Source organism: Oenanthe melanoleuca, chromosome 10, assembly GCF_029582105.1.
Source record: "Oenanthe melanoleuca isolate GR-GAL-2019-014 chromosome 10, OMel1.0, whole genome shotgun sequence".
Lineage (NCBI taxonomy): Eukaryota > Metazoa > Chordata > Aves > Passeriformes > Muscicapidae > Oenanthe > Oenanthe melanoleuca.
In genome coordinates, this window is record NC_079344.1 from 7454465 (window position 1) to 7478284 (window position 23820).

Below are 23820 nucleotides of genomic sequence, written 5' to 3' on the forward strand. Positions count from 1 at the left end.
CATATTGCAGTCTTACCCTTTCCAACTGGTGTCAGCTGTCCAATTTCAGGACTTGCCACCCCCTATGCTACTCTGTTAATTGCTTCATTCTTTCCTACTGACATTGGAAGGAGGAGGGCTGAGAACACTTTTGACTAGGAGCTGTTGATTCTTGGGCTAAGGACTATCTTGCACCTTAAACTTTACTCACCAGGGAATGGTTGCTGCTGTTTCGATGTAGATCTTTCCTCTTGGCCTCTACTGCTGATTTTCATTATGGAAAACTTAAAATCTCCTTGGCTCTTCTGGAGTTGTCACTGCAACAAGACACACAGTAATCATTAGGTGAGCAAGGATTTCACTGAATCGTTACCTACCTTCACATTCTCACATTTCACTTTTGGTCCCTGAAGTTGCCCAATACAACACAACTGAAACAGCAAGACAAGACAGTCAGTCAAATGGAAGGTCCCTTATCAGTATGGACCCAGCTTCTAAATTAAATATGTAGGATCAGTAAATACTTCACTCTGCATTGAAACCACTGAGCTTTTAAACACAGGGATCTTCTTAAAAGCTGTGGAAATTGACAGTAAGAATTATGCACACAACACTGAACAAGGCAACAGAAATAAAATGTGTTGCAAAAAGTTATATTTTAGAATTTTAAAAGCAGTTCCTGCATTGTCTCTAAGTGGCATTTTGGGGAGCAACTACAGAGAAGCTCTTGAACCCACCTCAGATGGAATATTTGGAAAAGCTCCATTTGGTCCACAGCAATGAAATAATGGACCCTCAGCTGCTGTCTGAATGGTGAGGGATATCCCACAGAATAGCTAGATGTTTACTTTTACAGATCAAAGATCTGTAAGCTGGGTCAGCTTCTGAACTTGCCCAAGGATTGAATCAATCTGATGTATTGGCTTAAACACTTGCATAAAAGTACCTCTTACACAGGACTAAATGGGCTTCTTTTTTACTTTGTGGAATTTGGGGAAATGTTTCAGCTAACCAGAAACAGCCACTCATCATTGGAAAAAAAAGGAAAAAAGCCTCCACTTGGGGCTTAGAGGACAACTAGTAAAAACTTTCCTTTGCAGACAAGGCCACAGCTATTTCCTCAGCTAAGAGCACGGAATTTGGCCCTTGAACTTAACCACTGCCTGTGTTTGTTTAGGCACCAGCGGTCTCCCATGGCCTCAGTTTGCTCCCACTGATGATGACAAACCCCACCTCACTCAAGAGGAAGTGGGCTTGGATTTATGGGCAACATGAAAGCCACCAAGAAATTCAGAAGTCTCTTGTTAGAGAGCCTGTGAGATTTTCAAGTCACAACCCAGGCCTGCGTACCAAGAGCTGAAATGCATTCTGTCTGCCCAGTTGTCCAGGAATGTAAACATGCAGGACATTTTTGTAAAGGAAGTTAAATACATTTGTCTTCACTTTCTGTACTATCTCCCTCTTAAAACTCAGAAGAATCTCAAACTGAACTGTGATGTTCAAGTCCAAAAGACCAAATAAGCAACCTTAACAAACAAGCAGTTAAATGTTACATATGAAAGGCATACAGAACACCCTTGAGAGAACAGTCAGGCTTTCTTCTTCTAATATCACAGAACAACAGCAAACAAAACCTTTTTGCTTAGAACTCTCATATTACTGTGGTTGTAATTGCTGGCCCATAACTATTAATTGCAATAAGTGTGATTTAATCACCCCTTGCATAAGCCAGCAGCAAAATCCTCTGCACATCACAGGATCACTGGAAATGAAATGCCATCCCAAGGAAAGAAAAAAGTCTAGGAAAAAAGATACATTCTGCAATTCTCTTTAAAATGTGAGCAGGCCTTTAAAATAGGAAATTTCTAAGCATCAGGAGGGCAAATCTTCAGTTTACCCTGATAACCCATACTAATTAAGAAATATCTAGAGAATATATCCATTCTGATACCTTTCTTACACCCAGTATGAGATATTTTTTCCTGTATCAAAAGGGAGAATAATTGAAACGTGCTTTGTTATGATAATTTAATGAAAAAACACAAGCATATTTGCTTTTGTTGTGGGAACACAAACAGAGGGTTACAGGAGGTCCTTCAAAATTGAAAAGTCAATTAAAATACAAACTTCAAACAAACCCCAAAACATCTCTCATTATACTCTAAAGGAATTTTGATAACCATTTAAAAAACTACCACAAGTTACAGTAGCTTGGTTTTAGATAAACACTGCACACTAAATTGAGTATAAAAATAGATTCTATTTAATAAATTTGTATCTAGTGCACTATAAACATTTATGAAAGTGTTATTACAAAGGTAAACAAAAGTCAGCAGTAATATTTCAAGTAACTTGATAAAATTTGTTCATGTAACATTGATCATGAAATGGACACAGTACGAGAAATTTTCCTCAATCATCACACTTTTATTTAAACATCAAGTTAATTTTTTCCTTCTAACAAGGACTGCTGGTATGAGTTCAAGTTAAAGAGTGGGCTCATTAAAAACCACTATCTTGCTGAGACTGGGGATCTCACACCATTTTTTCTCCAAGCATGTGTTGCAGCATTTTTCTACATTTGAATCTGATTTTACATTGTTGTGGGACAGCTAAATTTGATTTGTCAAGAGTTGAAGAATGAAGTATGCTCTGGGTTTATCTGCTGGCCTCTACTGTAAACTTTTGTGCTGCTTTTTGTACTGAGAACCTTGCCACTGCCACTAGAAATGTCTCTCCAAGAAGTAACATTTTCATCTGCAGAGGAAAAAGACCTGATGTGAGGAAACTCTTCACAGTATACAGTCTGTGCTTGAACATTAGTATTGGTGTTTTGTTGGGGATGCAAGAGAGGCATTTCACCGTAATCCAGATGCAAGCTTGCATTCCCAGAACTCCATTCACTGCTGCTTCCTTCATCTCTTTCTGGAGTGTCTTTAAAATCAAATTCCTGAGTTCTCTTAGACTTAGTTTTCCATTTTCCACATGATTGGATACATTTATCCTCTATCAAGCCTGTTCTTCCATTCTTGCTCTTAAGCATATGAGCTGACCCAGAGCTGGTGTGGCCATTTGTAGCACTGGGTACTTGCATATTTTGTAGTGTTCCCTGACCAGCAGAGGGAGGAGCATTGCCATTATTCAAAGCACACAAAGGTCCTTCATCTATATTTGCAACAGGGCCATATTTTTCCCTTCTTCCATCTTCATTTGGATAACATTCTGGTGGAACACCTCTAGAAGCACCATCCAGATTTTGAGAATTATTCCTGTTCTGAATATCTGAAGCCATTGTTTCACAAAGCACATGTTGAGTTTTGGTCTGTGTTGCATCAAACTGCTGTATCAAGTCACGTGGAACACACTTCTGGACAACTTTATCAGCAGCTTTTTCAGTACTGCTTTCACTACATGATTTGTTTTCCATATGGTGTGACCTAGTCCGAAGCACACAATCTCCTTTGGAGCACTCACCTCCAGGATCAGAGTTTATATGCAGAGCTAGGAGAGGAGGGAAAGAGATAGATAATTGAAGATAATGTTAATACTGGAAGAAAAGCATTTTCATTAGTACATGCATTAAATCAATATGATCAAGAAGAGAAGGAGCAGAGAATCCAGCACACCTGGGCAGGCAGATCTGCGCTGGGGAATGTGCCGGAGAGGCGTTTCCAGTCCTTTAGCCATCGTAGCAAGTTTACTGGCAGCATCCATTATTTTCTTTTCAGCTCTGTCAAGAATTGTAGAGCATGAGGAAAAAGAAACCAAACCAAAAACAAAAACAAGTTTAAGGGTAATTCAACACTACATTTTACTTCAAAGCAGTTTTAGTGAGAGTCAGAATACTGAAAGGACAGTGTGCCAGGCAGCTCAGCAGTGACCTGGTGCCAACACACACACCCTGGACTTCAGGTTGGGCACTGTTTGCTGCAAGGTGGACACACTCAGACTAACATCTACACACCTCCTGCACAGCCAGCAGTCACTTCCAAACATGCTTGAACTCACCCTTCGTGTTTGCCATTATCAGTGAGCAGTTGTTGCAGGCATGTCAAGTAGTATTTGCGCATTTTCCGCGCTGTCTCTTGGCGCTCTCTTAAAACCTCCACTTTAATCATTTCAGCAGCTCGTTCCTTACTTTCACGGATATAACAAAGCATATCACCTACAAACACACTTCATTAGTACCAGTGTTCCCTCAGAGTGAGGAAAAAGCCAACACCACAAACTGGGATTGTCTAGCAGACCTGGAACAAGTCAGCAAGGACATGGATTTACCTGCTGACATTCCACCAAATCCTTCTGCAAGGTGTTGCCTACTGGATGAGTGGCAGGGCAAACCACAGAAAGATCTGAAGGAATTCAGTTGTCTGATTCTGCATCTTAAGCAGGCACAGGGATTTGGGAAGAATGTTGGCTGGCAAAATATGGATCTAGAAACTTTTCAATGGCCATACAGCTGGAATATGGGGACCTGCTGTACTCAGGTAAGACCTGGCACTAAACCTAATGCTTTCTCCTCAGCCAGAAGGTTCTGACTAAGCCAGAGGGCAGGATACAGCACAAGAGAAAAGCAGATTTTCTCTCAGGACAAGCTACAGGCTAAGTAGGTTTTTTTCTGCAGAAACACAATCAGTTCTCAAAATACACTTTACCGCTTTAAAAGACATACTACAGCACAACAAAGCAAGGATGGTAAAACAAGGTTTCAGCCATCACAATTACTTGTTGAATTTAGGGTGACAATTTCATTTCCCACAGTCACTCTAGTAAGATGCAAAAATTTACTTCTCCTGTGATTTGATTGTCAGATTCCTGTCCAAGCTGGCTGAAGGAAGAAGCAACAAAGTAATTTATTTTCCTCCACTAAATTTTTAGCTAAGACTTCAGTACTTACACTTAATCTTGCTCAAAGCTTTAATGTAGTGAGCACGCATTTCTTCCAGACCTTTCACAGAATCAGAAGATGCACAAGATTTTGATATGCCTCCCCTCGACAGTGACCTGAAATGCATACACATCACACTGCACAAAAAAAGCAGTTTATATCTTCCCAAAATAACAAATCATCTTGTTTAGTTTTTTAAATACCTTGGTGGTGATCCCTGGTCTTTCAGTTTAGTCTTCATCTTGGAATTTTCTGCAATTAGAGCTCCTGGAACCATCTCATTTTCTATTAAAAATGAACCATAATTCACTGCATTTCTCTAAATTCAAGTTCAGGAGATGCTTATGTAATAACTACTGCCTCTAATACAAGAGCTTAATGCCCCAAAGTATCATCAGTTGCAGTACAACTGTTGCAGTAACAAGCAGAATAGGAATTGATCCAAACACACTTCAATGAAGTCTGAATATAAAAATCATCTCATACAGTAATTAAATAAGCTTAAAGCCTTCATATACCATTACTAACACTAAACTGAGATATCAAGTGTACTTGGAGAGAAAGGACAGGATAAAAAGTAACAAGGATGGTTTTGACAAACACTGAAAAAGAATTATTAATTTGTGGGTTAACAATTGTGCCTTCGAGACAGAAAGATACAAGATAAAACTTGGTCAGTTTTGTTGGTTTATTGTGGTAAGGGGTTTTTTTTTGTTTGTTATGAGGTTGATAACCAAAACACCAGTATCCACTGAAAATTAAAAGATCCAACAGTTTAGAGAATCAAAGTTGTGTTTAGGTGACTAAGAATCCTAACCTTGGATTTGCTCTGACTTAGCTTCACATTCCTTCACAGCAAGCTGAAGATGTTTGTGGGCCATCTCCAGCTCTCTTTTCAAGTCCTGGCACACAGCCTCTCTTTTTTCAAGCTCCTGGCAGCAGCATTTGCAGCACAAATTTGCAGCACCCAAGGCTCCTTTCTGTACATTTCTGACTTGCAACAGTAATTGCTGAAAGTTATACATAAACATGGGACCAAAAAAAAGGAAACAAGCCCAACCTATTTTCAGTGTTCTACTTAGTCCTCTTCTCACTGGAAAGTGTGTAATATTTTAGCCCAATTAAACTAATTACAAGAGGCTGGTACCCTGTTCCAGAAGGTGCAGAAACATCTATCAACTCACACAGCCCTCACAGCCTCAATGCATCAGTGATGATCTGGAGTTCCTCAGTCAGCAAAAAGACTTGAGGTTAAATGCTTTTATATTTTTTTTAGTATTTAGAAAAAAAAACCCAAAAAAAAGCCAAGCAGGGTCTTTTGAAGTCAGCTGAAGGAAACTGTCCCAGCTGGAAAGCCTCACATGTGTCTGAGCCTGGTTAAGGGATACACAAAGACTGGGCTCCTTCCAGGACAGCGATGGCTGCTCCCCACAGCCAGGCCAGGGCGCTCTAGAGACAGGAGCACTGCAGTGCTGGTATTGTTCTGTGTTAATAGGAATTTCTTATGTTGGTGTTGAAGGAATTCAAGCCACACTACAGGCACAGAGCCAAAACCTCTCTTGGGTTTTGCTGCTTTATGTTTTTCAGTTGCATAAGAGCTCAAATAAACAGAAAGCCCCAGGGACATCTGTCCCTCCCATGAAGTTTTTCCCATCTACACTGCCTCCAGTTTTGCCATAGTACACGTGACAGCCTTGGGAAGAGCTACAGTGCTAAACTACATATTAGGCACAGGAAGTGGGGGGAAAGGGAAGAAGGGGAACAACAAAAAAAGAGAAAAGCCACCCAGGGATTCACACTTTTTTCAGCTACATTCTTGACCAAAAGAACCAGAGAAGACTACCAAGCCAGGTCAAACAAGTTCTTGACACAATAGTATCTTTTACATGAATACAGAATTCCTTGTCTTGTGCAATGCCAAGAGCAAGCAGTATAATTCAATCTTCGCAGCTCCCATCTAGTATTACCCATTTACAAAACATAGTTTAGACCATGCCCTGCATACCATGGCCAACACTAGCATGTGAACTGTTATATACTCAGGTTTTACTGCTAACAACCCCCAAAGAATAGACACAGCTCTAGCAGATGAGACAGCTATTTCTTTCCTCCTGAAGAATGGCTTTAAAAAGCAGAAAGCTACAAGCATTTGATAAAATGAAACCTCAAAGCCTAGCATCAAGTCAGTAAACTGGAGACCAGTACCATTTGTTGCAGTTCGTGACTTTAACTTAGTTTATGCAATATTAATCAACCTTATAGTCAGAAGAACTGTATCTTCCTCTATCACCCAAATATTTACTAATTAATTAAATTTGCATTGGGGTCATCAATAGGACATTGACTATTAAAGATGTCTACTAACAAGCTTAATTTGATGATATGCAATCTGCCAGATTAAGACCAAACCCAATACCTTTGTCTGTTCCAGCTTCCTGCAAGGACGTCTGTCTCCTCAGTCTCCTTTGTGCTTCTGCTTGGTGTCCAGTATTGCACACATGCCTTGCCACATCCCCAGTGTTTCCTGCACCATGTTGTGGGTAAGGGTATGATTCTTTGTTTGCATTATTCACTAGCTCTTCATATTTCTGCAATAGAAAAACACTTCCTGAAAACCCAACACAACAAGAAAAGTGTTCCACACCACAACCAACCCTGGCCACCAAGTAGCTATAGTAATTTTAACACAGATACCACAGATTACAAGTCAAATAATAAAGAAAACATCTACTCTATGGTATAGAAGCTTTACTTAGCATAAATCATTGTAACAACAGTGCCTGAATATATTGAGTCTTATTTGGAAATGTCAGTAGTTCTTGACATTGCAGAACTATATCCTGTCTTTGAACAACTAAAGATAACTTGGTTTTTAAAGAGAAAAGACATTACTAGGAAATTAAAAACTTCACTAGATAAGGTGGTTCAAGCCAACCAATGTTTTGAAATTCAACGGCATATTAAAGTTTACCAAGAGACATTTCACTTCCACTGCAAAATGTGCATAAAGGCACAGGAAAAAAGCTCCTGATTCTCTCTACCATCACGGATATGATTTGAGACATGAAAACATTTAAGGCCCACTTGCTGAACAGAAATATATTGACACTAAAGAAATGGTAACATCTCACCTTCTCATGAAAAACAAGACATTTTCTCTGTCCTATTCTCAGATAATTCCCCAGCTACTAACTGCTGGGTGGCAGTGGCATTTCCGGTGGGATGCTCCCCACAACAAAAAACTTATTACAAACATAAGCACTGCAAGAAGAGGAATCTGCTAAAACATCAAAAACAAAGGCTTTGGAACACAATCTGACTTAGCCCAAAACTCCTCTAGTAAAGGGTAAGACATCTTCCCTCATTTGGGCAGGCACACTGAGAAATATTTCCTAGAGGCACAATAAAATAGGCAAGACTCTTATTCCCAAGAGAGAACTGACTAACTGACAAACTGACCTACTGCAGGCAATATGCAAAAAAGATTTACTGTTTCCATCTTCACTTATATAAAGAGGAGGAAAAGAAAGCATAATATGATCAACAATCACTGTCCAATCACTACTGCAAACTGGATTTTGCAGCTATGCAAACATCTGAGGTGGGTTCTGTCATTACAGCCCATCTAAGAGATGACAAGGAGCCTTCAACAGGCCCCCAACCTTAAGCAGGTGGATTCATCTCCTTAATTTACAAGTCTTTGCATAAATTACGTTCTTAACCTTTCTCTTCTTCAAAGACTGAAGATGTTAAAGTTAAATCCTTTCCCTTTTCACTTGCTAATGGAAGATTTAGTCTCCTTTTAGTTTTAGAGTACACTTATCAATGAATGCTAATGTTGAATTTTATATTTCCCACAATTACATGGATATTTCATGGGAGAAAGTAGGCCTGACTTCTCAAATCTCTTTTCTGATTGGCAGTTAGTTATAATTTACAGAAGTATTACCTCTTTCCATTCCCGCTCTTTCTTTTCCAGAATTGTGCAGACTGTGGTTCTAAAGGCCTTTTGTAAACAAGCCTTCAGTTTGTCTTTGCCTCGACTGGTTAACTGAACATGAGAGTCAAAACACTTGTCCTTCCAATAATGTTTACTCTGTGTGTACTTGACCAATTCTTCATGAATTTCACTCAACAAATACTCCAGCTCAACCAGGGTCTTCTCCTCATACCGATTAATTTCATCCTGCAGTCGCTTGGCTTCCTCAGCCTCCCATTCTTGCTGTTTTTGGTCTAGTAACATCTTTATTTCTGCATCTTTCTGAATGGAGAGATCATTCTTCTGCTTTGCAAGGACCTCCTTAATTCTGTTTCTATGATCATCTAAGAAGGATTGGTAGTCTCTCTCATTTTGCTCTTGAATCTGCAGAATTTCTTCTTGCTTTTCTTTGTTCCACTTCACACGGGCTTTTGCTAGTTCTGCTTTGACAGCTGCAGGGATTTCCTCTTTCTTTAGCTCCAATTCCCTCCTCAGAGAAATCACCTTTTCTTCAAGTTCTTTAACTCTTAGTCCAGATCTCTCTGTACCTTCATATTCTTTCTTCCATTTCTCCTCAGCAGCTGAGAGAACCAGGGCTAACTGCCAAATATACAACACAGTCACTAGAAATATATACACACATTCATGGATACACAAAATGTAACTCTGAGTCATTATAGATCTACTGGAGATCTTTTCAATGTATTTAATAAAAATTAAACCTATATAGGCAAAAAAGTAGGTGTGGAGCAGAGTACACAAGACACATCTTTGCTTAGTGACTCCTGTGCCTATGTCTGCATTCATTCCTCAGTAATATATGGGACTTGGAAGATTTAACTGTTCATCAACACACACACAGTAGTATTTTGGGCTACCTGCTTTGCTGTAGTCTTTTGGTGTTCCTTTTCCCATTTTTCTTGTTCTATCTTTAGATTTAGTTTGTACTGTTGCAGCCACTTGGCATGAGCTTGGGTTAAAGCTGCATCTCCCTTTAAATGGATAAAACACCTGCTTCAGTAGGTAGTTAGGTACACTGAATACATTTTTATTATTACTTTCATGTAACAGTGCAAGAACAGACTTGTTTGGATTGCCTAAATTTACAGAAATTAAAAGAATCAGACCAGCAGCACTTCATGCATTTCTTATCCAAAAATTATGCCAAAATTTAAAATATTAAATTTATTTTCAACAAAATGGTATAAAAAATCTAAGTCAGTGTTGCTCAGTTCTGTTCAAAACTCCTGCAAAACTTGTTTAACAGTGTGGAAAACAAACCACATGCTACAGTTTTTTCAGAACTTTTTTAAAAACTCTATTTCTAATATAGCCAATATGAGTACTAAACTTAAGAGGAAGTCAGTGGAAGAACCCACTTTCTTTTTTTTAGGTGACTTAATTGGACACAGCAGTTTTGCAGACTCCAGGCAGACAGAACAATTGTTACCTGGCTGGCAAGATTTTCACAGCATTTATTTTCCAGTTCTAATTCAAATTCTTTTAAGACCTCTTTGGAGGCTGTATTTTCTTTCAGAGCCTTCTGGGTCTGCAGCCTCTGATCTTCAACAGTCCCTTCTAACTCTTTAGTTGAAACTCCATCCACAATTGTAACTTGGTCAGTTTGGCAGCTGCAGTCATTACATTCAACTACAGTTCTTCTCACTTCTTCCAGCCTACTTTGCCATTCTCTTTCTAATTTGGCAATGACTTGTTCTTTATTCTAAGGAAAAAAATATATTTTTAAGAAAATCTCCTCAGTGTCTAAATAAACTGGTGTTTAGCAAATGAAACACTGTTCACACCAATGATCCTCCTTGACAGGAGAACAAAACCATGAACAAAGAGGAGAGAGTTTGGTGACTCAGAGCTTTCTTCTATTGGATAGGATACACAAAGGATTTCAACATGATAGCTGAGTGAAACAACAGAAAGCACAGCCTTCACTCAGGATGGAAAACTCCAGCATATTACCAGCTGTGATATTCAGGGTTTGTTACTTTACAAGATCTAGGTTCTGGGTTACTTTAAAAATATGAAAAGTATAATACCTAATGACTTTTTCAGTCATTAGGATTTTAAAATGACAGATCCTTAACAGCCACTTCCAATGGCAGAATAACAGCACATAAAGTTCTGTTTCTGAAAATAAACAGCAAAACAACAACAAAAAAAATTGAAATTCCATGATCTAAGTTTCCCACCTCTTTTCTTTCATTTTCCCACTGAACTTTGGCTAATGCAACTTCTTCTTGAATCTGCTGACTTTTTTCTTCCAGCCACTTCTTCTTTGCTGCTGTCATAGACCTGATGTGCTCCTCTTCAAGCTCAGTCCTCACAAGTTTAAGGGAGACTTCTTTTTCTTCTAGTAGCTGTCTCTTGAGCTAGACCAAAAATAAATAAATGAAGTATTCTCCAAGGCACAACTGCTCTGGTACAAGCAATGAGAATGCATGAGACACGTGATTAACTCTCTAGAGGCTGCACACTGATAACACCTAGACAAGAGATTCAACTCTCAAAAAAGGTGTTCTAAGATACTGTATCAGAGGTTATTATAGGCTATTGCTGTAAAGTACATTTTTGTATCAAGCATCTTTACTCCCCTCATACTTTGAGCTGAGCCTCTTTACTGTACTTGCTTACCCAGACTGTTGATCTACTTTGGTCATTGCACACTGACATCTTCAGAAAAGCAAAGTTTTAAATCTAATCAGTGTGAATCCATTACTACTTAGAAAAAACACAGTATTTTTTAGATCAGTTTTATACAGGGAAAAGCAAAATTGTATCATCATTCAGGGTTTTTTAAAAATGCCTTATGAATGTAAAAGTTCCTATTGCTGACTAAGCATCCTTGAAAGTCAGAATTATGGAAGTTCACTATATGAAAACAAACAGCTAATGGAAAGAGCTACTTTGACAATATTTTAAAACCCAGGACACAACACCAGCTTAATTTAAAAATCTGTAAATCATATGTATGAACTTTCTGATACAGTTGCATCTCTTCCAAGTAGGTTCCACAAACATTTACAAAATTAAATACACTTATTAATATTACATCTTGAAAGCAGTATGAAAGTATTTGGTTTACAGGCATTTCCATTTGTACCTTCTCTTCCTTCAGCTGCTGTTCTTGCTGAAATTTCTGTCTTAAAGTAGTTTCCAAGGTGTCCTTCTCCCGACAAACTCCAATGTAACATTCCTTCACCACAGTAATCTCTTTGTTCAGCTCCTCTATACTATCCCTTCAAAGGACAGATTACTTATTATCAATTGGCCTCATAGGACAGCAAGTCAGCTTTAAAAGAAGTGTAACTAGCAGTGAAGGTCAGACAGGAAACATGAAAAGTTCAGTAAAAATGGAAATAATGGTAAGTCTTACTTTAACTGTGAGATTGTCTCTTCAGAAGTTTGAAGAAGCTGCTGCTTTTCCACAGCAAACCTCTCCATCAGCTCTTTCTCAAAATGTGCTTTGGTGTTCTCATGATGTTGCTGGTAAGTTCTTTCACACCTACGATTTCAAGAAAGGAAAAATAACCACCTGATTTCAACTACCTAGGTTCAACTTTTCTGTAAGAAAATACCTTCTAACATTGACCTCTTGTACCTGGCAGCTGGAACAAGATTATAAGTGCAGAGTGAAAATCCACAAATTAAACTAAGATAAGTTAACAGACTTACCTGTCAATGGCTTCCTGCTTATCGTGATCAAAATCCTCAACCATCTTTCTCATCTGACAACAGAGGTCTTGATTTAAGCTTTTCAGTTTTTCCTCATTTTCCTTCAGTTCTTCAATAGTTGAAGTATGTGCCTGGACAAACAAAGGTCAAGTAACATGGGGTTGTAAGAACCTTTAATCACAGGTTTTTAGAACAGGGTGGGGGCTTGTTGAGAATTTTTTTTTCCTGGTAAGTGGTAGTGGCAAGCAGCATCTCTGTCTTACCTCAACTTCCTGTTGCAAAGCTTCATTAGCCTTTTTGAGTCTCAGAATGTCTTCCTTTAGATTATCAGAAGCATCCTTTAAATTTGTGACAGGCTAAAAATAAATCAAATTAATATTATATCTTTCAAGATAAAAATTACTTAGCAATTAGTGCTTTAAAAAGTTAAGAGCTGTTGAATAAAATTTACTTAAAAAAATAGGAAATTATTGCACTGCAAGATAACAGTATCACTGCTATTGTAGATCAATTTTTAAAACTCAGTATCATGAAGCTTTGGAGAAGCACACACTCAGTGCTGTGTTTGCAAGCTGAATGACAGCAGTCATCCAACAGAGAGCACACTTCTCACATACATTGTATTCCTATCCCACATCCAGGTCACCATGTACAGACTGCAAGTCTGATCAATCTCTAGAGGGAAGGCAATAATGGGGTGAAGAGAGATGCAATATCAAGGAAGGCCCTCTGAAAAATCTGTTAAATATTCAGTCTGTAAAATCTAATCAGCCCTCTTAGAGAAATTACAAGGTCCTTTTGGCTAAAGAAAACTATCTTTTCCCAATGAAATTTACTTCAAACCAAAGTAGGGCAGACACTAAGCACTCTCAAGCATATAAGTCATCATTTTAGGACTCAAAAATGCATATGCTGCCAAGGTTCCGCTATTTAATTGTTTTCTTTTCAACCAAAGATACAAAAACAGAGTTGCTATGCATAAATTTTTGATCTATTCTCATAAGTTTAAATGTTGGTTTTGTTCACCAAAAACCAGGAATACTTGACTTTTAAAGAAGTGTAAAAGAACAAACCTCTGAATCTCTTGATGCTTTTTCAGCTTTCAACTGCTTGTATTCTTCTAATGTCTCCTGACAATCTTTAAGACTATTTTGTAGTTGAGTAATCTGGTTTCTCTTCATTTTATTACTGCTCAATAAACGTTCCAGCTCAGCTTTTAATTCTACAATAATTTCATCTTTAGAGAGTTCTTTATCCATGTCTCTGTTCTGTATTGCACTATCAGGAAAGACATAACCATTTCAGTATTTAAAAGACAAAACATATTTATCTGAAAGGCAGTGGTAGCAAAGAAAAGAACAACTAATGCCACCTGAAATATCAGGATGTCTAAGATGCAATAGTAAAAACCATAAGAAGATATGAATGTCAAAGCTTTTTCATCAAGTTGCAATTAATTTACAGAGAACTTGTTAATTCAGCTCTTTCCTTCCTCAAAAGATTCATTCTCACACAATGTGAAGAGCTATGAAACAACTCAACTGGTTGACATGAAAGACAGATTTAGCTTTAAGCAACTATGTGGAGTCTTTGAGCAAAAAAAGTATCCATGAATATAAGTCCTACAATTAAAGGAACAGCAATATAGTCCCTATAAAATCTGAAGACTTATTAAATAGCAATTAGGCAACCAATTTATCGTACTAGCAGTTTCTCTGTTTCTCAGTTTACCTGGCAATACAAGCACTATTTCAAATATCTATCAAAACACCTATGTGTTGATTGAATAGAACCTTCTTTTTACACATAACTTGCATAATTTCTTGAGGATTTAAATTTTTTCTTTCAACAAGAATCACTCAATACCTGCAGAATCTTGGCTTCTTCCCTGTGATTTTTTTAATTCCCAGTTCTACATAGGAATCACCCAGGCTCACATGTCGCTCTCCACCTGCATCATTCAAAAATACTCCAAGCTTGGCAGCAGATTCATACAAAGCTATTTCTTCTTTCAGTTCCATTAATTCTTCCTGAAAGGAAGAGACAGAAAAAAAATTACACTGAACAGAGAGACTCTAAGCCCAACATATCAGGCCCATGATAGCTCTTCCAAAGAAAACAAATACATGGAGCTCTTCCTCCTGAAATGTAGTTATATTTAGTTGCATTTAGTTGAATTGTCTAGCATTAATTTACTTATGCTATCATTTTTCATTTCTGATACCTCTAGCAAAGCATAGGTTAAAACTACAAATTCATTAAAATATACAAGAAATATTCCCTATTGTTCTTGTAATAGTCCATCTATGAAGAATTATTTCTTTTGCTTTTCTGCATTCCTACTGTCTTTGTATAGCAAAATGGATGACAACAGAAAACTAAATACCTGGATAAACAGCTATTACTCTAGTACTTAGTAGGATTCATAGTTCCCAAGATAACAGATTTAAATCAAATATAAGAACTGAATTGGAAACACAGACTTCCACTCATGCTTTACAGAGGACTTTCTAGCATTCCCTTCTGCTGACAAAAGATAAATTTCAGAACATGGTATCTCCTCATTAAGTTACGAGACTCCCAGCACACTGAATTTACATTGGTGTTTTTTTTTTCTCTAAAAGCACTTTGGACAGGAGTATGAGCTCGGATTTGTGCCAGTACAATTGCCCAAATGTGTTTTAATTGGTGGGGAATGAGGAAGACCAACATAAAACACTGGGAGAAGTAGTCAAAGATGATGTACTTGTTTCCCCCAAAAATTTAAAGTGTTTAAACCACCAACCTCTTAGTTATAATGCCCTCCCCAATCAAATGAACATAAAATATTCAATAAAATTAACCTGCAAGGCCTTGTTCATGTTGTTGCTTATTATCTGTGCAGACTGAGCTTGTTGCAATTGAAACCGTAACTGATTTGTCTCCTGCATTGAGCCTATTGAAAGACAGGGGAGACAAAGAGCAAATGATAAATTTGCAAGAAAGTCTATGCAATCTGAAGAAAGATATCTGTTAAAAATAGCAATGTTGATTCTGGCAATAGACATTACTGTTTCTATTTCCTTGAGCTCACTAATACCTACTAAATACAATTCTATCAAAAGACTTCAATGCGTGAAGGTAGGCAAAAGTCAAACACACAAATTGCAAAACATTTCACAATCTATTTCTATGACACAGGTTTACAGGAATCAGCCTCCAGCTCCCAAAACAATTCAAGTCTTCTCACCAAGACTTGAACTTAGAATAGCAATTCAAGCCAAGCACCTTAATACAAAACTAAGTAACTTGCATCCAAACCCTGTTTAGTATGAAACAAGGTTTACACATATGCAGCACAAAATACATTTGAAAACACTTTAATCACTGTTGTTTGGGGTTTGTTCTTTGGGGTTTGGAGATTGTGTTTGCTTTTATTTCTATTTAGTTTTTACATCTTTGTCTAGACTTAACTTTAAGTCTGACCAATCCACTACATAGGAAACAGCCTAGAACAAAATTAGCTTGGTGTCGATTCCCATTCCATAGAAACATCAATATGCAATTTAACATTTAGTAAAACTGAAGACACTTCTGCAGGGAAAGGTAACAGTATGAGTAAAAGGCTGACCTGTTTGCAGTAAATTTGCACACTGCTTTTGGCTTTCTTCTAGGCTTCTTGTCAGTCGATTTATTATTTCAGTTTTTTCACATTTGGTTTCTTCCAGCAATTTTTCAAGTTGCTTAACATGCTCTCCTAGATTTTTGCAAAGCTCTTTCTAGGAAGAGAGTATTTTTATTCATTTTACAAACATTTAACCATTTAAAACAGTTTCAGATACAGAAAAAGTCAATATATACAGGATAAAGGAGAAAAATAATCAATCTCATACCTAAAGGGGTAGAGGACAGTTAAATCACAGATCAAACACTATCCTTGGCTAACAAGTGATCTCTTACAACACCAAAGTTCAGTTTTCCCTGAGAGACAGTAAATGTACTCATATATAAACACACATGGATGAGAATAATTTCATATTTCCTAGAGCAGTTACTTTTCAGTACATCAGATTATCTCCTTTAATTAATCACATACACTTGGTCTATTGGAGAAAAAAAAAAAAAAAAAAAAAAAATCAAGCCTTCACATTATATTAAGCCAGAGCTTAAGTCAGTTTATTTTAACTGAGCTTAAGCCAAGCTAGCAAGTGCCAATACTCCGTAAAAGAGGAAATCTAGTTTCTTTTTCACAGGGTATACAAAGTAGACATTTATATGGCATTACTTAGTTACCTACACAGACCTGGGAGGCACAGTGCCTTGTGTTTACACCTTTTGACTTTTCTAGCTTCTATCAAAAAACAGGATATCTCCCTCTTTAAATACCCCAAACATGCTACTATATATTTTACAGTAGAGACAAAGTTGTATAAGCTTTGTTGTGGTACTAACAGACAAAAATTTAGCTGTGCATTTTGTCTGGAAGCAAGTACCAGTTACCTTTCCAAGTATACAACCCATCTATATCTATATGTTGAGACAAGAATTACAGAAATTTAATTTTATTTTATGTAAAATTATAGGAAAATTTATTAAGACTTGCCTGAAATACATTGCTTGAATATTTATAATAGTGGAATGGATTCTTATGACACATCAAGTAGAATAATTTCAGTAAACTCTACAACCATGTGACATAACCTACATCAAACTCCATTTTAAAGACAGCCTTTTAGCTCTCCTCTACTTTTAAATCCTTACTTCTAAAATAACGTCACTGTTGTGACTTCAGCATTCTGAGACCAAATTGTGGAAACAGACTGTCCAATAAGAAGTTTTTCTTGTCTTTTTTCTTTTAAGAATATCACATTATTTCTTAATTAGTGCTTTCCTTTCCAGAGTTATCTGCAGAACTCATTAAAAAAAAACAAAAAAAAAAAACTGTGCACAGAAGGAAAGCTCAGGAGAGTAACTAAGACAAGAATTCCCTCCTCCTCTGCATCTGCTGTATACTAACTCACAATCTGAACTTGCAACTGCCTGGAGATGTTTATGAAAACATACCACACAGGCCTCATAATGCTGAGACTTTCCATTTTCTTAGTAGCCTCCAGAAGGAGTTATTAGAATTGTAGGTCAAGAAATGCAGTTTGGGAAACATGAAGAGCTCTACAGTATGGTACTCAGAATCCTAAAATAATTTCTCACCTCCTCTCGAAGTGCAGATTGTGTAGTGTCAAGTTTTTGCTCTAATGACAATACTTGCTGTTCATACTTCTGCTTGAGTGCAGAAATAATGGCCTCATGCTGTTCCCTGGCTCGCTGGAGGGCATCTGATCGCTGCAGTTCTAACAGCTGCTTTTGCATGCTTTCCATGGCCACCTCTGCCACTTTGGATTGCTTCAGTATCTGTGGGAACAGTATTACAGTTCATAGTTACACACATTTCACTGTTGCTCCAATATTCTATACATCAGTTCAATTTTTATTGTGCAAGAGTTGCCACAATTCCTCAGATGATGCCTGTGTTTTCATACATAGTATTTTCAACCAATGCATCCTATCCATCCATCATGTATTTATTTAGCTTTTGCAATGATCATGACCAGCATTTCAGGAGACTAGCACTTCTGTTTAATGCAAACACATCACACGTTTAACTGTAGAGGTCTTCCACAATAAACAGTTTAAAAATATTCACAGTACCTGCTCCTCATTGGCAGTAAGAGTCTGAATTTGAGTTTCAAGGGCCTTGATTTGACCTTCAAGATGCATTTCCCGTTCCTTTCCATTCTGATAGAGTTTCTGAGACTCATGAAGACTAAGAGCCAAACCATCCTTTTCATCTGAAGAAAGAGACGTAATTGTGTGAGAACCATGGCCAGACCCAAGAACTTCCTGCAACACAACTGCTCAGTACCTGCTCTACAGAACCATTCACTCTGTCTCATACTGTGGACAAGCGAAGCCTGAACAAAAACATTCCCTCTCCATCCAGCCACTGTCTCCTCCTGGCAGCAGGGAGCACTCCAACACACTGTTTCCAGTAGGGCCCTGAAGGTACAAGCCCCATCCTGGCAGCAGCAGAACCTCACATCCTCCTTTAAAGGGAGAGTCCTCTGGAGGAACAGCCAAGACACAGCCAAATGGTTGAGTTTAACTTTTACCCTCTCCTTTGCTTCTTTTACAGTCTAAAAGCTATAGTCTTAACTCTCTAAGTTTCCTACCTTTTTTTGTCTGTTCCTATAAGAAATGGGAAACTAAGACAATCATCAGTCTCCACCACAGATTTTGTAATTTTTGAAAGAGATTTGTTTTTCACATTCAGTCTATGAAATGGCCTGTTAAACCAGACAGCACCAAAAAAAAAAAAAAAATGTCCATTTCTCCTATTTGGGTATGGGTGTTTACTCTGGCAAACTTCTCACTTTTCTGTACATTTGTGATGCCTGACACATGGGGACTCTGAAGAATAACAGTGCTTTTGAAAAGACAGAAAAAAATTAAGACAGTTATGCAGTCAGGCACCAATCCAGAGATTTTTACTTAAAACATAAAAATGTCTGGGGGAAGAGGGCTAGGCATATACAGTCCCAAATCAAGTTTATAAGTATTTATCATACTTATACCTTCTAAGACACTTTCTAAATCAATCTCAGAATTAAAAAGCTGCTAGATATGAATAAATTTTAAGAATTACATTTTACCTTTGACCATTGAAAGCTGATGATTCAAATATCTAATCTGCTGTGCACTCTTTTCTAGCTTTTCATTAAGTTCTTCCAGTTGTCTTTCCCTTGCTTTATTTAGAACTTGAAGTTGAAGAATCTGCATATTTTCTGAAGAATCTGCCAAATTTCAAGGAGCATGCAGACAAGTCAGCACAGATATCAAGAAAGTCATTGCTGTAATTCCTGCTCCAAAATATTTTTTAATAGTGCTAAGTTCATTGCTGGTGCACAAATTGTTTTTTTAATTCACATTTGATTCACATCACACAAATTGCTCTGGCAGCAATGGCTGAAAGATTGAGCAAACTACAATTCCAGCCTAACAAAAAGCCCAGACAAAAGTTTACATGCTGTGAACTCACAGACTTGTGGTCACTACAAATTTACAACATGTCTAATGAAGTAGTTCTGTCATTTGAAGTGTACCTAACAGAAAAGCCCAATGTGGCATCACTCAGAATACACTACCTAAGGTACAGTGAATCATTATTTTCCAATACTATGGAAGGAGACAAAGTGTCAACAAGGTTTGACATCAAGCCATCAGAAATGGCTTGATTTTCAGTTTTTTAGTTTCATCAGTCATTTTTAATGCCCAAAACTCATACACCCTGAGCAAAAAGAGATAATTTCTAGATATAAAAGATTATATACTTCAACATACTTTTAGTTGTCCTCTAACTGAAAAACTATTGAAATCAACATGTTTTCTATTACTGATTTCCAGTGAACTTTTTACACAAGTTTATTTCAAGTCTAGGCACCAAACACTTACTTTCATCATTGACCAAGAATTCATGTTGCAGATCTTCAAACACTTCATTTCTTCTATTTCCTTCTTGGATTCCTGGAATATTTTGATGAATGCCATTTTGGTATGGTTTATAAGTCACTTTGTAAGATTCTGGTGATTGGCCATTGACAAGATCAGATGCAACAAATTGCTGTTGTGACAATATATACATAAGAGGAAATAAATTAAAACTACAACTGCAGTCTTGCTCAGTGAAAATATTTTTCATTTTACAGGTTGACATTAAGAAGAGTTCTAGTAGCTCTTCATTTTCAGGCTCCAGTCCAGCACACCATTTGAGCATTCATTTTTCATGAAAGCTTCCACCTTAGAAAAGTAGTGAAGCGTTAACTTAAATAGAGTAAGCACACTCTTAAGTGAACCACATTCATTCTACCTCATGGAATTCTACCAAGACACCAAGAGAAAGAAAAAGAACATAACATAAATATATAAAAATTCAGCTATTAACATCTTGGTTTTTTAAACAGGCTACAGATGCCTCCCATCACTGTTTGAACTGATTGTAAGAAATAAAGGCATTTGGAAATATTACCCATAGCTAACAACATGTGAAGATTTTCCAAGAGACAGAAAAATGTGTCAGCTTCTAAAATACCTTAAGATGTTCCTTTGGATCATCTGAAAATTTTATTATTTTATTTTGCTGATTGTTAAATTCTGGTTTATGGCCATTTGTATAAGGCCTGAAGTTTTCAGGAAGATGATACACATTGTTCTCTTGGTAGCAGCTTGGAGACTTAAACCCATCTCTACCAAAAAACACATCATCTGGATCATCTTGGCCATCCTGGCCACAGTAATCTTCTTTAACATCATATAAATGTTTCTTCTCTTCATCATTATGTAGGCCATTGCAATTCTTCCCATGTTTTTCAACGTGATCAGTTTGCTGGTCACACAAGAATTGTTCAGGGTACAGATTTTGTCCTTGTTCATAGCCCTATGAATGGACATGAGGTTTAGAATTGCTCTCTCAAAACTCAGATTTCACCCCACTCTGCTTTTGCTGAGGTTACCAGCCTTCAAGTTAGAAATACTTCAAATGAATAACAAAACACATGACCTACAGGTATTTCTCTAATGAATTTAAAGAATATTTAGCATATTATTATAAACAAGTAGTAATTACTATCTCTGCTCATACAAGCTTACATTTGGAGGATCACTGATCAATGGATGATCATTCCACCTTCCATCAAGCTTCCCAGGCTCATGTGACCTAGAGAGAGACAAGCAGCTTAACTATGTACTAACAACTTTAGGGAGAAAGAAAACAAACCATCTTTTAAATTAAGGCACTTCTAGTTTACTGCAAATTGCACTACAGCTCCTTTTTACTTGGATTGCTTTTACACACCTCATTAACTCAACTTTGACTATTCTTGAAAGCACAACATAAATAATAAAAAGATGGTGCCATATGCCTTACTGCTCCTCAGTCTCCTGGATGCTACAGTCTGAGAAACTGGAGAGCTGGTCTCCACTGTCCTCCAGCATATCATGGGGAAGGTCTGTCAACAACTGCTGTAACTGAAATAGAACAAACAACATTCATTATATGCTCTTCAGGAAAATTAATGTAAGTTCAGGCCAAAAACATTGGCAAAGTAGGCCACTTGCACAAAATCCTGGTTTTCTTCCTCCAAGGGAGAATTCACAACACTGGAATGCACAAAGAGACTTATAGAACAGAATGCTTACTAGACTAGAGTACCAACCAAAGCATTTTTCTGCCAAACTCTTGTTAAGAAAAGAGCAGCACCAGGAAGAGGTAAGGGAAATGCCATCTAGTAGACATGTCCCAGGACAGACTAATTTCAAAGAATCATCTGCAAACTGATCATGCCAGGATTTCTTCTCTCTAAATTCCAGGCTAAAGAGGCAGTGGACATTCAAAACATGCTCTGAGAAGTCTGGATGGAAATCCAGATAAGAACTTGCCAGTCAGTATCACTACATTCAAGAAGCCATCACTGCAAGGATTAGTGCTCTGCTCAGGACCAAGCAACTGGATACAAACAGAGAAAAACACCACAACTAAATCACACCTGAACTTTACTTATGCTTTTCAAGAGTGGCACAGTCTGCACGCTCTTTTGCTCTTACCAGACTATATAAACCTTTTTCTTTCTTTTTAGGCACTTATAAGATAGGAAGAAGCTAAATTCACAACTCTTCAGATTAAACTACTTAATTCTTTTTCACCTCTTGCTCTCTTGCATAATCTTCTTGGTCATACTCTTCATCTTCATGTTGCGTTTGTAGAGCTCCACTATCAAAGTCAAGGGACATTGTTTCCTAATATTGATTTTGTGTATCCAGCAAAACCTATCACAGGACAAGAAAACAGCACACAAAAGTAAAATACCAGAAGAATCAAAAAGCACCATCCTCATCACCTAAATTACTTAGCACAAAAATATAATTCTTTAAACAGTCATTGCACATTACTTATTTGTTTCTGATATACCCAAGTCTACTCACTTCCAAGAATTTAGCATTTAAAACAAGTATTTTGGTTTTTCATAAACTAATATTATATAATTTCTGAAGTTCACTTATAGCCAGACATTATTTTCTGCGAGTTCTAATGCTGTACACTATACATATGATGTGATACATAAGGATAGTTATGTCCTCTTTTGCATCCTGCTTCACAGAACAACTAATAGGAAAAGTATCACAGAAAACTGAGAAGTATCACATCAGTTCCAGATTTCATTGCTTAAGGAGGAGAGTCCTGACTCCCAAGCGCTTGTCTGTACTGAGCAGTGCGTTCATAGAGGGCTACTGTGTAAGTGCTGGTCCAGCTTTGGTTACAAGGTAAGTTACTCCCTGGTGAAGAGACTCTTGCTTGGGCACACAGGCGTAGCAGGTACTGAAGGCTTCACTTGGTATAACGTAACATCACAAGAGCATTATTTTCAAGTTAAAAGTCACTTCACCACGTTTAAAGGACCTTCTTGCCCACTGCTGTTCAAGGAAACTCTTCAACAGAGCTGGCAGGAGGCCTCACATCGCAGCTCCTGTGACCCCCGTGACCCTCGCACAGGAGGCTCTGCAGCTCCCCTTCCCCCACACCGCATCAGCCTACGCGACCACCAGCCCTGTCCCCGGGAGCGAAGGCAGCCGGACGAGAGCGCGCAGCCGCCAGAGCCGCCACCAGTCCCGGAGAGCCGGACCCGGGCGGGCCGCGGGCAGCTCCAGGGCAGCGAGGCGAGTTCGGCCGCCGACACCGCAGCCTCCTCAGACGGCGCGGGGCCGATGCTGCCGTTATTCAGTGCAGCTCCCGCGGGGCCTGCAGGGCCGGAGACGGCGGCAAAGCGCAGCCCGAAGAGCGAAACCCACCTGAGGCGCCGGGGCCACCCGCCCTCCACAGCCACCGCCGGGGCGGGCTCGCCGCTCTTCCGCATGACACCCGGCCTGCGCCCGCCGCCGCTGATTGACAGCCCCGGGCACCAACCGGCTGCCAGAACAGCGCCGAGCCGCGCTGATTGACAGCTCCGAGAACCTACGTGCAGCCAGAGCCCGCCCAGCCGAGCAGGCCCGCCCGCTAATTGTTTGAAAGCAGGCGCGCATGGTCGCGGGAACGAGCCTGGTGAGCTGATTGGCCAAGCAGGCGACCAATGGCAGCGTGAGGTTGTGTAGGGGCGGGGTTTCCGCGGGCGCGCAGCGGCGCCATCTCGCAGCGGGACGTGGTGGTCGCCTAGCAACGCGCGGCTGCGGGGTGACGTCACGAGCCCGCGAGCTGCGCCTCACG

At 38.6% G+C, this 23820-nt stretch overlaps 1 protein-coding gene across 3 annotated transcripts; it reads right to left on the bottom strand.

Moving 5' to 3' along the window:
* Positions 1 to 1998: 1998 nt before the first annotated feature.
* On the bottom strand, positions 1999 to 23500 carry CEP152 (centrosomal protein 152). Of its 3 annotated transcripts, XM_056500047.1 has the most exons (27): positions 23409 to 23488; positions 22266 to 22388; positions 21490 to 21590; positions 21213 to 21279; positions 20656 to 21000; positions 20019 to 20187; positions 19220 to 19360; positions 18219 to 18358; positions 17721 to 17921; positions 16144 to 16291; positions 15377 to 15468; positions 14400 to 14563; positions 13607 to 13811; positions 12797 to 12889; positions 12534 to 12664; positions 12235 to 12363; positions 11962 to 12097; positions 11051 to 11230; positions 10297 to 10569; positions 9725 to 9838; positions 8817 to 9446; positions 7284 to 7455; positions 5071 to 5152; positions 4877 to 4983; positions 3988 to 4144; positions 3606 to 3709; positions 1999 to 3480 (listed from the first exon to the last, which is right to left on the bottom strand). In XM_056500047.1, exons 2-27 carry the CDS (start codon positions 22350 to 22352, stop codon positions 2606 to 2608), a joined length of 5043 nt encoding a protein of 1680 aa, XP_056356022.1. In that variant the 5' UTR covers positions 22353 to 22388; positions 23409 to 23488; the 3' UTR covers positions 1999 to 2605. The 3 variants fall into 3 exon arrangements, with proteins under 3 accessions (XP_056356022.1, XP_056356024.1, XP_056356025.1); XM_056500049.1 differs by lacking the exon at positions 20656 to 21000 and having other exon boundaries at positions 23409 to 23500; XM_056500050.1 differs by lacking the exons at positions 20656 to 21000; positions 21490 to 21590; positions 22266 to 22388; positions 23409 to 23488 and having other exon boundaries at positions 20019 to 20090; positions 21213 to 21239.
* Between the last annotated feature and the right edge of the window lie 320 nt (positions 23501 to 23820).